Source organism: Drosophila sulfurigaster, chromosome 2R (assembly GCF_023558435.1).
Source record: "Drosophila sulfurigaster albostrigata strain 15112-1811.04 chromosome 2R, ASM2355843v2, whole genome shotgun sequence".
Taxonomy (NCBI): Eukaryota; Metazoa; Arthropoda; class Insecta; order Diptera; family Drosophilidae; genus Drosophila; species Drosophila sulfurigaster.
The window spans coordinates 30,546,969-30,560,497 of NC_084882.1; the positions used below are offsets into that span (position 1 = coordinate 30,546,969).

Below are 13,529 nucleotides of genomic sequence, written 5' to 3' on the forward strand. Positions count from 1 at the left end.
TAATGTTATCAGAGAAATCTGAAAGTATTGACCTTGAAAATATTTGCTGGAAATAAATTAAAGCTTTTAAAAGCTTATAAAAACTTTAAGCCGCTTTTTTTGCATTACCTAATCAAATCAATTAAAATGTTATACTTTATGCAAAAATGTGTAGAAGCAATAAATTAATAGTAGCCATTTAAAAAATCAATATTTATAGCTGTCGTGCATTGAATAAGTTAAAGATCGTGTATTCCTCATGACGATGAGACGCCTTAGGCTAGCTCTATAATATTCATAAATTAGTCAAATTTGAGCAGCGATTCCGACTTCTGAACTTAGTGAAGAGTTGAAACTATATTGAAGGATAAACAAAAGGTTCAAAAGCACATTAAAGTCGCAATGCAGAAAGCTTATCAAGCAATAAAACGCTTCACACTTGAGTTGCTTTATTCCCCCAAATTTGAGCAATATTTCATTATGGCAATTGCATTTTCCAATTGGCCAATAGCTCTGATGATCAAGTTGATTACGATCATTATGTAAGGTAACCAGCTGCGTAAAGATTTATTATAAACGAATGTGTATGGTAATAAATAATTGAATTGCACTTAAAGGTATAATCGCAGCAACAGAAAGCAACTGACCGTTGACCATGACCACGACACCGTTAGTTGACCTGCCTCTTTAGCTGGGGCTGGGGCTGGGGCTGGGGCTGGGTCTTGCTTTATGATCGCTTCTTATTGCTGCGAGGCGGCGACGCCGATTCCTGCACATTAAGGTCGCTCTTGTCGTGGATGTGCACCGCTTCGCTGAGCTCCACATTCGCATGCAACGCCGCATCGTTGGCATTCAGTTGCGCCTCCTGGGCGGAGAGTGTTGCCTTCTCCGCTGCCTCGCGCGTTTCCTCATAGTCCAAACGCGCTGCATACGCATGCGATTCGATCTGTTCCAGCTTCGCCTTGGCCGTGGCCACCATATCGATTTGCGAGGACAACTCAGCGGCTGCCTCCGCTGCTGCCTTTTGCGCCAACTCCGAGGCGGATTGAGCATTATTAAGTGCTGCTGTCAGCACACTCACGTGATTAATAGCCTGCTGTGCCGCATATTGCGCTGCTTTGGCTGATCTCTTGGCCTGTTGCAGTTGGGTAAGTTCGCTCTCCACCGCTTTGTGCGACTCGATGCTCTGCTCTTCAAGGCGACGCAGCAGCACTTCTTTGCCTTTGAGCACAGCAACTGCGGTGCCAGCGGCTTGAGCTGCAGCTTGAGCCAGCGTGCTCTTGGCCACATAGGAAGCTTGCTTCCCAGCGGCATTCTGGCTGGCCACCGCTGAGATGGCTTGATCTGCTGAACCTTTGGCAATGCTGCGTAAGCCGTTGTCTACCAGGAAGCTACCACTGCTGCCGCCATTGCTGTGGGTGCTGTGATGAATGTAGTCGGAGCTCTCGTAGCGGGAGAAAGGCGGATTGCTGGGAGAGGCGAACTCATCGTGATTGATGCCCTCAAAGGTGTAGGGCGGCACCTCGTGTTCGATGACCACCGATTGTGCGGCAGCGTTGCCATGTTGCAGCTGTGGCGGCGACGCTGGTGGTGGCGGTGGCACAGTCAAGCGGTAGTGGGCATCCTTGCGTTTTACCTTGCGTCCAAAAGCTGGCACTTCGGCTAAATACGCGGAAATGAGGAAATGAGGCAACTTAGTTGACATACAATTTACATATTTAATTTCCAAATACGCAACTTACCAAACACCAGCATCAGCAACAGCAAATGCAACAGCACTGACATCTTGTAAGGTTTTCGGTGTTTATGCAACGTGACTGCAAAACAACAAAAACAGAAACAAATACACTTGCTTTATGCAATCGTATTGCAGACAGGAAGTGGCAGATGCTGCAGCTGCAACACTGTTCCTGTGGCAAGTGTTTAGATAGCGAATCAGTTAATGGCACAAGGGGGGTGGCAAGTGCCCCAAAGGCGATCTATCGATTTCCCTGTTTACGGCAACAGGTTTACTGCATATTTTATATTTCAACAGGTCAACCGCGAGGTCTTGAGGAAAGTTCGTTTTGAATGCTGCCAAAAAAATGTAATCAAAAATATTTGATTGGAAAGAAAGGAGTAACATTTAAAGAAAAGAAAAGAGGGATTGTTTATTTGCCATTATTTATGTGGACTTCAGGCGAATCCTCATTTATATAATCTGCAGATGTTTTGAGCTAAAAGAGGAAAAGGAATCAACCTAACAATATCTGAAGAGTGAAAGGCTTTAAATTGAATCAAGCCAGGAAAGAAATGCATTCGAAATGAAACAAAGCAGAAGTGAAAAAGAATTTCTTGCAAATTATTAACATATACTATATGCTTAAGATATTCCCCGAGATGTAAAAGAAATGGGAAAGAAGGGAAAAAGGAGATGGACACTAAATGGAAATGAAAGATACTTGGAGATGAGCTTAAAAAAAGGAAGTAAGAGATACACTTGATAAAGCGATGAAGGGATTTAAAAGTTAAAGCAAGAGATAGCGTAAGACTTAAAACAATAATGAACCCATAATAAAACAACAGATGGAGAAATTAAATTAATGTGATGCAAGACGATGTAATCAAACTGCAGATTATATTCAACTTATAATAAATTCTAAATGTTGTTTAGATAAATAATATTCCGATATCGTGATCAATTACACTAATATGGCTTACTGCAAAGAATCTAGGAAGTTAAGTTAATTTATGAGTTCGTAATTCCTATTAACAAACAATTTGCAGTAGTTAAACAAGTGAGAATTCCGTATAAGGTCACAAGAGAAAAGCTAGAATGTGTGCTAAACGCTTTAAAGTGTGTCAGTCAGCACTGAATGCAATTACGTGCAGAACCTGTTTAGTTTTAAGGCCGGGACCAACTGAAGCAACTTGCAACACTCACGCACACACTCACTCGCAGGGAGCAGGGGAGGGGAGCAAAAAACTGGACAGTAAGAGAGTCACCATATCACTGGAGACAGTAATCACTCAGTTTGACTGATATTCACACTGCACTACACAACTAATCACTAATATCGTATCGTAACAGTCAATTCGCCCACCAGTTGTGGCACTTACAACACACACTTGAAATCGGACTTTGATTTCTCGACGTCGATGTTGCAACAAAGCGAAGCGCGTTGTCAAAGAGGACGTCCTGCCAGCTGCAGAGGCGAAATGTATCTAATGTGTGGCAAGCAAAGCGATGCAAGAGTGCTAGTTAATTCAATGTCGATCGGCAAGTTCGGTGGAAAACACTTTTACTTTCGACGGAAATGCAACTGGGAAAATGCATCTGTAAATCCGGTGGACACTCGTTGCCAATTGCCAGCCAAGGCCTGGAAGAGCAAAGCATTTATAAACAAACGCCGATGACTACAACGACGAATCAAGTTTGGATGGGTTGGGTGTGTGTCGAGCATGTGGGCTTGCAACGTTGTAATGCTGCAACGCTGCAACACTGAGGCGACCCGATCGAGAGTCGTGTGTAATGAAAGTGCAAACCCGTTGCCCGTTTACTTTATGAGTTTGCAATGCAACGCAAATTGCTCCGTTTTGTTGTTCGGTCTACGTAGCAACACAACTCTGTAAACAACAAAATAATAAATGGCCGGGTCATTGCTTTCTTGCTGGACCATTGGGTAATTTAAAGTTGCCACTTGCGTGATGTTGTCGGCTGTGCATTTTCTTTATTGCCATGAGACGGATTAAAGCAGCCATCCTCAAAACTGTAAATGTAAACTTTTGCCACAATTGCATACTCATTCACATTTGCTTAATAATACGAATAATGCCAAAGCCACAAGTCACGACTTTAATATAGTTGTAAAACTCGAAACTTCCTGCTGCATATCGAAATTATGCCATAATAACAACCAGAACTTTCCATATAATTTAAAATTAATAATGTTGATAGTGAAATTGAATTGAAATTTGACTTTTTTAATAATTATTATTGGTTTGCCTTAATAGCAAATCTAATCACGATCTGACATTGAGCTGACTGTTGACAACTGATTGAAGTGACGTCTGGCTGAAGTTTGATTTGTGGGGTAAAAATAATAATATTCCCAGAATTCATACCTTTGAATGCATTCCTAATATAAAAATAGAATTATCTTTGCACTCTAATACTTCTACTCTGATAAATATTAGGTGAACGATATTTCTGACATTTAATAATATACTTCAATGTATTTCAGTCACCAAATGTCAATGCACATTAATTCTTGAGTGGAAGTTTCTTATGCGATATGAAACGGACATTTGATTAGATTTCGTTTCTGTTATGCTGTCCCAAAAAAATTAATTTTGATTTGTATATTGAGATTGACCACGAAAACTCTGATTATGTTCATATCAATTTTGTTATTGCAATTTTATTGCGGTCTGAGCGAAACTCTGGCAATAAACGTGCGTCAGCTATAATGATAGTTTATCTTTGGATCAAGTTTTATTTATTTTCCAATCAAATGAAGTCATTAGGAATTGGATTGATAATTTGTTTATGTAGTGAACATTGGACTGGCGCCTTTGCAGACATTTGTTTACTAACTTATCGAAGAATAATTTTATGTTTATATGTTTAGCAAGTCTGATTCATATTTCAGAGATCATAAGTCTTAGGAATTGAAACCAGCTGCAGAATTTGATCCAATTTATTTCCTTGCATAACGTTACTTGTTTATTTGGTTGAAGTTGAGCAGCATTTACTTCCAGAACTTTTTCATGGACATGTTGCGATCGGAGGCCTTTTGCATTACCTTGGAGACGGCCATCTCGAAGTCTTCCTGGGTGACATGAACACGACGTTCGCGTAGCGCATACATCCCAGCCTCGGTGCAAACACCCTTGACCTCGGCGCCTGAAGATCCGGGCATCAGTTCGGCAATCTTGCGCAGATTGATGCCACGTGTCAGATTCATTTTGCGCGAATGAATGTGCAGAATATCGACACGTGCCTCTTCGCTTGGTGGAGGGAACTCAATCTTGCGATCAATGCGACCCGGGCGCAATAAAGCCTGATCAAGTACATCAATGCGATTGGTGGCCATGACCACTTTTATGTTCTTCGAAGCCTCAAAGCCATCCAGCTGATTCAGTAGCTCCAACATGGTGCGCTGCACCTCAGAGTCAGCGCCACGTCCAGACTCGAGACGTGCCGAGCCAATCGAATCGATTTCATCCATGAAGATAATTGAAGGCGCATGCTCACGTGCCATAACAAAGAGTTCGCGCACCATCCGCGATCCTTCGCCTATGTACTTTTGAACTAGCTCCGAGCCAGAGACGCGTATAAAAGTGCACTCGGTGTGATGGGCCACAGCACGAGCCAGCAATGTTTTGCCAGTGCCAGGTGGACCATAGAGCAACACGCCCTTGGGCTGAGCAATGCCCAGGGCATCGAATAATTCGGGATGCTTGATGGGCAGCTCGATAACTTCCTTGATCTCCTTGATTTGCTTGGACAAGCCACCAACCATTTCATAGGTGGAGTCTGGCACCTTTTCGACCAGCATCAGCGAGACCAAAGGATCCACTTTGCTGGGCAGTATTTTGTGCAGAGCGTAGCTATCGTGACGCAGTGCAACACGACTGTTACTTGTCACATCGTTGATGTCAATGTTCTTCTCCAAATCCACAATGTATTTGCCATCGTGATGTACTTTCACAAGGACTTTCTTCTTGTCAATGGGCTTGACCACTTCGCCAATGTAGCTGCCTTGCTCCTGCAGCAGCTGCAGCTCCTCGCGCAGCAAACGCACTGAAAGTTTTGAATTAGATAATGAATTATCTTGTATGTATTTCGGGGCTTACCCTTCGAGTTGAGTTCGTTGCGCTGTGCTTCAAGACGCTGCAAATTGCGCTGTTTTTCGGATACAATGAATTGCAACTCGGATATTTTTTGCTCGTAGTACGAAGTGAGGCCGGGACCAACTTTCGAAGCTTTAGCTGGGGTTGAGGGCTGGGCCACATCTACTTGCATCTAGCAGGATATTAAATTTTGTTATCGCTTACTTACTTATACACCATTTATTGATACTCACAGCTACAGACATTTTGAATGTTTTTGAAAATTTTCTACAAAACTGCTCAATTGAAGCTTGCAAGTAGACAGTTGTTGGTCTGAAAAAGATTTTTCCTTGTTTAGATGAGATGACAGTTTTTTTATTTTGCAGTGTTGGTAAACGTTTTTGAGTGAGGCTTTCTGTGCTGACAGAGTTGCCACTTTGCAAGTCATTTACATTTTTGTAATCCTTTTTGTCCTCTGTTTAATATTTTAAAATACATTGTTTAATAATTTTTTTATTATAGCTGAACCCATGTAAACTTTATTTTTTCAAACCGTCATAATTTTGCCCGCTTCGCAAAAGCGAGCTGCGTATCAAGCTTAACTCTAAAATGATACATTGCTTATTTTGAGCGTCAGCAAAAAAGTATGCAACACTGTTCGCTACAAACTATTTTAAAGTTTCTGGTAACTGAAAGTGAATAAATTTTGCAATCTAAAATTAATTATAAAAATATATGTGCTAATCAATTATTGCATACATTCTTGCGGTAGAAGAAAAAGTTGTAAGCTCAGCTCATAAATATTTATTAAATTGATTGTTAACAATTACTTTTATGGGGCATTACAAAACAAGTTCTCGACCCTCTGGGCGCGTAAGGAGAGTGAGTGTGAGTAGTGCCCACATATATTTATCTAATCGTGAATAATTCATTGCCTTGATTTTACGCAATAAGCCGCTGTAAATTTTGCTGAGCGGATCAATGGAAATCACGTCCCGTCAATCAGTTATGGGGGAAAGTATTAATTCGCCAGATTAGATATTGTATAATCAAAACACAGTGAACGAAATCGAGAAATTAATCACAAAACTATAATTAAATATTTGTGCGTTATTTATTTAAGTACTAAGGCGCTAATACTCGTATAATACTAAGTCAAGCAATCTCAAAGATAACAATGAGGTGCAAATATCGTCTTTTCATTTTCTTCGATTTTTGTTGTTGAACTAAAATGTTCACAGCATTTTGCCAAAAAAATCAAAAACCAAATTCACAAGCGAATAAATAAAGAAAGATTGCTCAAAACTTAAATGCTAATTAAATTTACGGAAAATATTTGACTATTTGGCTGGACTGTTTATAACGTATTTGTGGTTGACGACGCTGCTGACATTTGCGTGGGTTTCATTATTTCATTTTTTTCGGTTTTTTTCGTTGGTTTTTTTCTTTTAGCATGGCCTAAACCAAAGCGAAATAACTCGCTGGCCTCGCGAAAGCATTGAAATTGGTCTAGCAGAGTGTGAGAGTTTGTGAAATAAATATAAAGACTAAAATTAATCTATCATATAACGAGGTTATGTTGGCGTCTTCTCTGCTAGTTTCGCATGCAGCGTGCTGATATCGTAGATAGCGACCAGATCTTTGTTGAGACCCTCAAAGACTTGGGCCACACGCGACTGTAGATTGTAGAAGAACAGCGGCTGCTGACGCTGCGCAAAATCCATGACCATCATCGATATCACCTTGGCAGCCGTGAAATCAGCCCCATAGATATGGCTACAATCGATCACCACGGGTAGCGTTGATTTGACGCCCTGCTTGTTGATCACCTTGCGCACAAACTCCATCGAGGGAAAGATTAGACAGCGATCCGGCGTTAGCATCAGATAACGCTCGCCCTCAGGAGTCTACAGAAGTGTGGAGGAAATTGATTAGCTAAAGTGGGCAAATATATAATCTAGATGTTGGACTCACCGAAAGCGTTTCAATGCGCAGCTTGGGACGCGCTGCCTGATAGAGAATGAAGATCACATTGATGCCAATGCCCACAAGAATGCCCAGCTGCAGGGGCAGCACCAAGCAGGCAAAGAAAGCACCCAGACCGGGTATCAGATCCGTTTCTAAAAGGAAGTTACAGTCAGTGAAAATTTAGTGAATATTCTAGCAATGATCTTAACTCACTTTTGCTATGCCACATGGGCTTGATGACACGGTATTGAACCATAAACACGACAGCAGCTATTATGATTGCAGCCAACGCTGCTTTGGGAATGTAGTAGAAGCAAGGTGTGAGATAGAGCAACGCAATGATAACAATGACGCCTGTGTAGAGATTTGAGAGTTGTGTCCTCACGCCGCTGGCATTGAGAATTGCGCCACGAGCGACGCCTCCGTTGCTGCGCAGACCCTGGACAAAGGAGTTGGCCACGTTGCAGATGCCAGAGGCAATCAGCTCCTGTGTGGCATCGGTGGGTTTGCCATCAGCTGCAAGAGATTGACGAGATTGTTAATTGGGAAAGTTGGATTCTATTTTTAAATGTTATCTTCCTATCAGCAATTGACTTTTTTAATTTCGTTTTTTATAATTTGAATTTATGAATTTCATTATTACTGATTAATAAATTAATATTCATTAGCGCTATTATTAATGAAGCAATAAATTTACTATTTTTTGCTTCTTGATACATAAATATAATAATTAAATTAATGCAGTTCTATACAAATACATAATTATATTATTATTTCCTATATTTTTTTAAAATTTTGTATTGTTTTTATTATTATTTTCTTTTACTGTACTCTTACATTTTTGTTTTTCAATTTTCCATGTTTCTTGTAATATTAAACTTTTTTAATTTTAACTGCTTAAGAATTATATTACTTTTTACTTATTGAAATTTTTCATAGTATTTATAAAATAAATTTTTAAATTTAAAAAAAATGTTTTTTATAAATTTTTCATATTATTTGGAATATTCAAAATTTAATAAAAAAAAAAAGGTTTAATATTGTTCTCAAACAGTTAAAAATAGTAAGTGTTTCATATTATGTGAAACGTGGAAAATAAAAAAAAATATATGTATATACAAAAAGCTACTTTAGTTTCAATTAAAATTTTTTTCTCCACATTTTTTTTTTTCTAAATTTTCTTTGTAAATTTAATTTCTAAAATCGAAATATTTTTAAATTTTAACTCAAACATTTATTTTTTTTCGGGAATAATTCATATTATTTATGCAACTATTTTAAAGAATTTAATTTGTTATACGAATTTTTCTGAACTCCTTGTTAATCTTATTTTTCTCTACTTCTTCTAATGTCAAAAATTGAGTATCATAACAAAAAGTGAGTAATGTTAGAAAAATGACTCACCAAAAGCTTGCACCACCGCCATCGTTTCCAGCAGCGCGATCAACGGCACCACAATTAATCCAGAGCCAAGTGTGCTGACCATGTCCCAGAAGCTTTGAGCATCCGAAACTAGTTCACCCGTAGTCTCATTGTACACTGCATCCATGTGAAAAGGTGGTGGCCGAAACTCGGGCAAACCTTTGGGCACAAAGCCCACAGTGCGAACCAGTTCCTCATTGCCACTAACAGACAGCCAGTAACCCAATCCAGCAGTACCACAAACGAGCAGCGCATTGCGTGCAGTGCCCACGGTCCAGAAGATGCCGGTGAGCAGCGTTTGGCAGGTGGATTTGCCCTGCTTGGGACCCACACTGCAGCTGGCCAAGGCGCGCAAACTGAGCAGCAGAACGATGCAGATGAGACCGAGCACAAAGTCGGGCCAGCTAATGTTGTGAATGTCGTTGATGATGCTAATCCAGACTTGGAGGAAAGTATTTCCACTCGTGTGTATGCCGAGCAGATCCTTCATCTGTGAACTGAAGATGATCAGCGAGACGGCACTTGTGAAGCCAGCACCAACTGGACCAGAGACAAAATCGATGAGGAAGCCAAGTCGAAAGATGCCCATCAGTATTTCAATTAAGCCCGTGAGAAAGGTCAGCAACGTGGCCATTTGCCAACTGCCGCCGGCGATTTGAAACGAAAGCAGAGCTGAAATTGCGGTGGGACCAATTGGGACATCCTTGCTGGAGCCGATGAAGATGTAGATGAAGCAGCCCAGGAAACAGGCATACAAGCCATACTGCAAATCAAGTCCAGCAATGCCAGCATAAGCCAAGGCTTGAGGTATCACAGTCAGAGCTACCGAAATGCCGGCAACAATATCGCCAAATATGTAATCCTTTTTTGTACTGCGGCAGCCAAACGAAGATCGGGAAACGTTTCTGCAGCGTCTTCATGCGAAAGATGTTGTCACAAGCGCGACGACAGCTGTCCGTCCAGCTGCGGGATTTGATCGGTTCCTCTTCCTGCTGCACGATGCAGTCCCGCGATGTGTGATACAGGGTATTTGTGGGTATGTCAAGGGACACTTCGGTGCCATTGAAGGCGCCATTCACATGGCCTGTATCTTTGGCGCTCATCACGAATGCCGTTTGTGTTTAGCTGGGAGAGCTGCGGTTGACTGTGGCTGTATTTTTATTGTGTTATTATTTTTCTATTGGTATTTTATATGCGTCTATAGCCACTCTATGGCTTCATCTCACAGTGGCACTGTCACCACACACACTCTGTTTTGTTGTTGAGTTGTCACTTTGTCGCACTGTCACTTCACACTACTACTACTTGAGACTTCTGTTTCTTTTCTGCAGCTAGAGCGTCAAGCTGAAGAGCCGAAAAATCCAAACTATTCGCGAGCGCGTTGAGTGCGGGAATGAATCGAAATTGAGATCGAGTCGAGAAGCAGAGGCGGCAGCAGCAGCAAAGCTTAGCAGCAACAGCAACAGCGACTGCGACAGCGACAGAGACGATGGCAAAGCAGCAGCAGAAAAATCGTCGACGCGTCGTCGCGACGTTTGGAGCAACGAATGTTTATTTCAAAAGGGGGGGGGGAACTGATTATAAATAGGTGCGAGTCGCGAGTGGCAATTCGCTCGTGTCACCTGCAATCCGCCTGCCCAGCAGCAACCACAGCAGCAGCAGCAGCAGCAGTCACCACAGCAGCCACAGCGATGTTCGAGACTATCCACCGGCTTTCGTTAGAGGCAAAAACCCAAAACCGGCTTTCGACTTCGTTGGGGGCTTTTCATCGGCGGTCAGCTTCGCTCTGTACTCTACATGTAGGTGTTGCCTGTTGCTTGTTGTGTTTTTCTCTCTCTCTCTCTCTCTCTGTGGTGTCATGTAACCGGGCTGAACCTGAAGAGCCTTTACTATGTTAAGGCCAGGCCAGATCTTGACATTAAATGGAACATGGGGTCTTCCCCCCCCGGTGTCCACAACAACAACAAAACCCAAGCAGGTCGCTGGAAAAAATCAGGCAGATCAAGTTTTTTGTTTGGTGTGTGCTCAGAATGCGCATTGTTTGGCAGTCACATGACTCTGAAATTGACATGCAGAGGTGGCAATAACTTACACGCCCCATTTGGCATTCTGATAATCGATATTTAAACACTCAGACGACTTGTATATTAACCGACGACAGACACTCAACATAAACAAAAAGTTTTGTTTATGTCAACCAAAGCAGGAAATTCCAATGAATTTTGATACATTTTCGCACAATTCGGAATTAAGAAATCAAGTAAAAAAGTGAAATCGCTGCTACACCGCACAAAAAGGGCTGGCAATAAAAATATAAATATATTTTGTATATCTATGATAGATTATATTTTAATTAATAGGAAACGACGCACTTGATGTAAACACACATTTGGCTTTTAATTGGCTACCGTCGAGTGTCCAATCATTCCAGCCACTTGACAATCATTTTACAGCCCTGGAAATCGCGTGGCGATCGAAACTTTGAGCTCCTACTTACTAACTATATGGTGTGACTATCACCAAGAGGGCAAATTAATCAGCGGGCAGTCGAGTCGCGTCGCATCGTAAAAAAACAATGCAACCGTAAATAAATCAGTTTCCGAGTGTGCACATCATAAATCAAAATTCTATGGCGCAGATAAAATCAGAGTTAACACAAAACACACAAAACAAAAAAAGAACATGAAACTGTGAAAAGTCTCAATACGTAAATTCATGCGAAATTAGATATGTTAATGGCTATCTCGATCTCAATCTGTCTAGAAGTTCATTTTTGGCCACGACACTTTGTCTGCTTCCGTGTTTAATGCACATTTGCATGTGTCAAGATGGTTTTACGATTTCTGCAGAATTTGGCGACATCATTTTTTTGTTTAGTATTTATATATTTTATATATATTTTTTTGTTGAAACTGGCTTCGTTGGGTTTTCTCAATGGGGGCTTTTTTTGCAGTTCAATGCTAAAACCACAGCGTCTGGTGGTGATTTTTTCCATTTTATTTTTATCGTTGTGACGCGTGGGTTCGAGAGAGATCATGACTTCTTTTGCGTGTCTGTAGAACTGCCTCGGAGAATACAATAATAATATGAATAATATACAAAATAATTAATGGGAAACTACGTGAAATTGTAACCAATAATTTAGCACAAATTGCCCCGAAGCAGACAATCAATCAAATATAAAACACGCACACTCAGATACTTCAGAGAAGTCAGAGAGAAGCGCAGCCAAGCGGCAAAGTTTTCTGTTTTGCTTTTCGTGAGATTTCAAACACGTGTTGAATGAGTGACGAAGTGGTGCAAAAGCAAAAAAAGCAAAAAAAGCAACAAAATACAAATAATAATACGATATTTGAAAACGGCGAATGACAAACACAAAACAAAACAAAGCAAAAAAAGCAAAAGATGAAAACAAACAAACAATATGAATCTTGTTATTATATCATGCCGAACATGAAATGCACTTTTTAATACGTTTTCCACACAAATTCCAAAATTGATAAATAAATTCAAAGTATTTATAGCTGGGTGGGAATGAATGTAGGTAACAGATAGTTGAGGTAAGTATATGCTAAGTACTCATAAACTAGATTAGCTGTCGGGGCCATTTATTGCCAGTTTACCTTCCAACTTTCTCTATAAATATTCAAAACAAATTTGTTTATCTAATCTACAAAAGTTGCAAGGCAACAACGCAACACAATTTTGGATTTTTCACATCCTGATTTAAATTTCTATAGGGTATCATTGAGTTGAACGATCAATTTTCGAGAAAACGTCTCAACCTCAACGAATTGCATTAAAGCTAGAATTTGAACTGTTGTTAATTAGATGGGAACATCTTATTTGATATGCGGATGACTAAATAAGAAAATTATAGTGAAATCGCAGACATATTTTTTTTTATTTCGTGTCTGCTTCTGGTTCTGATGGAACAAGTTAAACAGGTAATTAAAATAACTAATGTAAAAAACTGTATATTGATTGGATAGCGAAACGAATCAATGATCATGGGACATTTCGATAGTTTTGTTGTTGGCTTTTGGTATTTGTCATGCGCAGTTATTAACCCTAATTATGGGATTTCTGAGATACTTTCAGTGAATGTGTTTGCTTACTTGATTAATATTAATCATATAGGGCTGGCTGCCTTTCAAAACGTATGCGCAGTCACAATCGCCGTTTATTATTATTACTCTGTCTTATTTTTGTATTGTCTCAAGTATTTGACGTATGCGCAACGCGCATTGCGCATACGACGCGTTGGCCGAGTGTTGCACATGGAGCAGCGATTAGTACTACATTTGAGGCACAATTAAATGTGCATAACTAATCGGCGAGCGTTA

The 13,529-nt window shown here is 40.4% G+C and overlaps 3 protein-coding genes across 4 annotated transcripts; all 3 read right to left on the reverse strand.

Annotated features, from left to right (window-relative positions):
• Positions 1–517: 517 nt before the first annotated feature.
• LOC133835619 (uncharacterized) lies at positions 518–3,338 on the reverse strand. 2 transcript variants are annotated; one of them, XM_062265641.1, is made up of 3 exons: positions 3,088–3,338; positions 1,722–1,796; positions 518–1,641 (listed from the first exon to the last, which is right to left on the reverse strand). In XM_062265641.1, the coding sequence occupies exons 2-3, from the start codon at positions 1,762–1,764 to the stop codon at positions 707–709; spliced, it is 978 nt and encodes a 325-aa protein (XP_062121625.1). In that variant the 5' UTR covers positions 1,765–1,796; positions 3,088–3,338; the 3' UTR covers positions 518–706. The 2 variants fall into 2 exon arrangements, with proteins under 2 accessions (XP_062121625.1, XP_062121624.1); XM_062265640.1 differs by having other exon boundaries at positions 3,079–3,338.
• A 1,096-nt stretch (positions 3,339–4,434) lies between these two features.
• Positions 4,435–6,192, reverse strand: LOC133835616 (26S proteasome regulatory subunit 8). Its single transcript, XM_062265631.1, has 3 exons — positions 6,048–6,192; positions 5,818–5,986; positions 4,435–5,764 (listed from the first exon to the last, which is right to left on the reverse strand). Exons 1-3 carry the CDS (start codon positions 6,057–6,059, stop codon positions 4,710–4,712), a joined length of 1,236 nt encoding a protein of 411 aa, XP_062121615.1. The 5' UTR covers positions 6,060–6,192; the 3' UTR covers positions 4,435–4,709.
• Positions 6,193–6,862: 670 nt separating this feature from the next.
• Positions 6,863–10,716, reverse strand: LOC133835810 (sodium-independent sulfate anion transporter). Its single transcript, XM_062265890.1, is given in 5 exon segments — positions 6,863–7,700; positions 7,768–7,913; positions 7,975–8,277; positions 9,166–10,051; positions 10,053–10,716. Coding segments are annotated over 5 exon segments (1,902 nt in total). The 5' UTR covers positions 10,287–10,716; the 3' UTR covers positions 6,863–7,367.
• Between the last annotated feature and the right edge of the window lie 2,813 nt (positions 10,717–13,529).